The following is a 3,946-nucleotide window of genomic DNA, read 5'->3' on the forward strand; positions in this document are numbered from 1 at the left end:
CAATGGGTTTCTTTAAATAGATAGTATAAGAAAGGTTTTTCCTAAGTTTGTGCATTATTTTGAATTTTGTTGTGGAATGCAAAATGAGAGACACTTGGAGTTTAGTAGAGATGCCCTATATCTTTAGAAACCGCGACATGCAATGCATATCTGATATCGGAATGAACAAAATGCAGGATATGTCTAACAAATTACCTAAGGTGTGTCAACTGCGTCCTATAAATTCAAAAGTGAATACACGGGTCTTAGTTGTGCATGTGTAATTCAACGCAGCTCTTATCCGCGTTTGATTTGATAGCGTGGAATAATTATGTCTTTACAGAAATGTTTGTTTCACTTGTAAAAAATGTTCCTATGTTTGAAACATGTATTTAGGAAATAAAACATATTTTGAAAAATGTTTATGTCTTTATAAATGACTAGATTTATTTTCAAGCACTTTTCTTATTATTATTTTCATTCATAGTTCCATAATAAAACTAGAAAAAAAATGATGACTACTATAAAACCAGATGAGAAGAAACAGAGAAGAAAAAATCCATCAAAACCCAAAATGGGTCAGTCTATGTTGCATAGAAGAATTATCTATTTCGTGGGTGGATCCTACTCGGCGCTTTTCTTGTGTTTACTTTTTCGCTTCTTTTACTGTAGTTACTTTTTTCTGTTTTTTTATTTTGTTCTTTTTTTAAGATTTTTTTACTGCACGTTGAACGATTCTTTAATATACCATCAACATTTTTAATACACACTAAACATTTTTCGAAATATTCATTGCACATTTTTTAATTTATGGTGATCTTTCTTAAGTACATGATGAACGTTTATTTCATATACAATGAGTACTTTTTTAATCAATGGTTATTTTTAATATATTATTAACTTTTTCCATATGCACTGAACTTTTTTGAAAACTCATATTGAACAATTTCCAAAAATTAATTTTATTTTCAGTAGGCTTTTAAATATCCATCTCCGTAAAATTGGAAAATAGTTTATTTTGGAAAAAAAAAACAACTAATACAAGAAGAGAAGAAAAAAACGATCATGACAGAGTGGCCAGTGTCGCTACTAATGGGCCAGCCCAAGTAGCACCTTGCAGGTTAATTCGTTTGTTTGTTTGTTTCTTATTTGTTTGTTTTTCTTTTTTTTCGTTCATATTTCCTGAAATATTCTAAATACATGTATTCTGAAACTTAAATTTACACTACAAAATAAAACCGTGAATTTGAAAAAAATAACAGTGTAAAATCATTGTTAGTATAAGTTTTTGAAAATGCTGAAAGCATTTAGAAAAAAATGTTTTTGACATTTAAATACTGTTCATGAAATTTAAAAAGCATGTGATATTTTAAAAATATACAATATATGAAACATACAAATTCCAGTCATGATTCACTCACATTCAATTGATCACACAAACATGCACCATACTTTCATGCACTTCTGGACATGTTTTAAATACATTTTAGTTACATACATTTTCGAAATGCATTTTACGTAAATGTTTTTGGTTGCATTTCATATATCCAACATTTTCTGTTTCATATGTTTTCAGAATGCATTTACATAAATTCATCGGTTGCATCCCAGAAATGCTTGAGACACATTTTAATGTCACATTTTTCAAAATCAAACATTTCAATTGCACTTATAGAGATTTTGCGGTTGCGTCACGAAATAATCCCTCCACCCCACAGTGTAAGACATTTTTGAGTATTTCTTAATTTCATACACAATACACATTCATTTCAAATTGTAATGAATATTCCTCGAAATTTAAAGGGAAGTGTTAACCAAAAGATTTCATTTATTTCAAATTTGTTTAGGAAGATTTTACTAGGAAGAAAACAAGTGAATCTCCTCTCTCAAACGTATCATCGAACAACTCAAGCTCTCAGCTATAAGGCCCATGAACACCGACCGGTGTAGGGAGAAATGTTTGGCATGCACCAACGGCAAAATTGAGATATCGTGGACGCGACTTGAATATGCACCTCTATGCCGGTAAAGCCAAAGAGCGCACAACTTAAAACCATCTCGAATATCGATCTCTCTACCTCCTCGCTCTGACACCCACCTTAGCCGCGCGTGTGACCTCGTCCTCCCGTGCGCTACCACCTACTTATGCCACAAAGTCGGCGCTCGCTAACTTGAGAAACAAAACAATAATTTAGCATTGATCATGTTTATGGGCCAATTTTATAGCACACCTTCAAGTAAGTACTCCCTCTGAATTTAAAGTAAAATCACGATATGTATTATGGATCGAAGGGAGTACTATTCATAGCATGATTTGACTACTTTTTTCTTGACTTCTGACATTTTGCAACAGCAGACCACGAACTCACACGCAGAACAGTGACATGGACCGACAAGCGCATGCTGCAGCAACATACTGCTATGTGCTGAGCTAAACGGTGCAAACACGCACAACCATAATTATAAAGTGCCGTACATATGTAAGAGGATTATTCACTAGTGCAGTTGAAGTTAACCAGATAAATTGACCGCTAACATAGCGGCCTTCTTCTTGTTGTTGTTCAGTGAATCGTGCGGCAACTAGCAGTCCTGGCGGATGATAAACCCGACCACGGTGCCAACCATGCTGCCCACTGTCACGAGTATCGTTACCCAGGCCGGGATGCAGGAGTGCAGCCAGTCGATATAGCCGCCGGACGGCATGCACGCACCAGCTCGCTCGTCGCCGCCATCCAGCTTCTGTCGCAGGTGGCCCGGCAGCAGCACGGCGTCGACGACGTACACGGCGAGGGGGGCTTCTTCGGACACCGTCTTGGTCACCCTGACCCCAGCGCCGCTCCCGCACGACGGCCACAGCCGCAGCGTGTCCCCGTCGTCGCGGACGGTGATGGCGTGGCTCTTGTTGGTGGCCGCGTCGGCGGACAGCGAGTTCACGGACACCCAGTCGAACGCCTGGAACTGCTCCCTCCCGTAGCGCGCCCACGCGCCGTGGTGAAGCAGGACGGCGAGCTGGTCGTCGGCGCTCAGGCTGTCGAACTTGGGCTTGAACGTCGCCAACGCGAGGTCGTCGGGGCAGAAGACAGTGAGCCCGCGGCCGCGCTCGGCGAGGAGGCGCTGCTGGAAGATCTCGCCCGCGTCCGCCGTCGCGGCGAGGAGGCCCGCGAACCTCGCGCATCCGTTGGCGGACATAACGTCCATGAACACCTGCTGCTTCGGCGCGTCGGACGCGTGCCCACGGCCCGAGCCGTCGATGCCTCGGAACACAAGCCGCGGCGCTTCGCCCGCCTCGTCGAAGTCCGTGGAGACACGGGCCGTGAACACCGGCTCCTCCGACGCGACGGACGCGTGCCCACGGCCCGAGTCGTCGATGCCTCGGAACTCGAGCCGAGGCGCCTCGCCCGCCTCATCGTCGTCAGTGGCGACAATAACGTCCATGAACACCGGCTCCTCCGGCCCGACGAACGCGTGCCGACGTCCCGGGTCGTCGATGCCTCGGAGCTCGAGCCGGGGAAGCCACGCCTCGTCGTCGCCGCCCACTGCAGCGCCCCCAGAAAAGACGAGCAGAAAAAGGAGCAGAAACGGCGCGGCCATCGCGCGCTGGCACGAGCGAGCTAGCTAACAGAGCGCGAGATGCACGGAGTTGCTGAGTGGCTACGGTAGGCTGGTAGCAGAGCGGTGCAGTGTAGGGGGTGTGGCCGCGAGAGTGTGGAGTATTTATACACTGTGACGGTCTAACGGAGACGGAGGCCATCAGGTAGAGGAACTGCGAGGTAAAGAGTTCCATGGTCCGGAAGGGAAGGGAGCGAGGAAGAAAGGAGTGAAGGCAAGGGCTATACGTGTCGGTCGCCCGTAGGGTACATGATATGGAAGCGACTCAAGCGACACAAGCCAAAAAAAACATTTTTCTTCGAAACTTGACATGCACACGTATAATGTTGATGTATCCGCCAAACTTTTTATTAAAAAA

The 3,946-nt window shown here is 44.1% G+C and overlaps 1 protein-coding gene across 1 annotated transcript; it reads right to left on the reverse strand.

The window, feature by feature from the left end:
* Positions 1–2,234: 2,234 nt before the first annotated feature.
* Positions 2,235–3,672, reverse strand: LOC119344238. The gene has a single exon (XM_037614768.1). It carries the CDS (start codon positions 3,568–3,570, stop codon positions 2,560–2,562), a length of 1,011 nt encoding a protein of 336 aa, XP_037470665.1. The 5' UTR covers positions 3,571–3,672; the 3' UTR covers positions 2,235–2,559.
* Positions 3,673–3,946: the final 274 nt, after the last annotated feature.

Source organism: Triticum dicoccoides, unplaced genomic scaffold (assembly GCF_002162155.2).
Source record: "Triticum dicoccoides isolate Atlit2015 ecotype Zavitan unplaced genomic scaffold, WEW_v2.0 scaffold160486, whole genome shotgun sequence".
NCBI classification, from domain to species: domain Eukaryota; kingdom Viridiplantae; phylum Streptophyta; class Magnoliopsida; order Poales; family Poaceae; genus Triticum; species Triticum dicoccoides.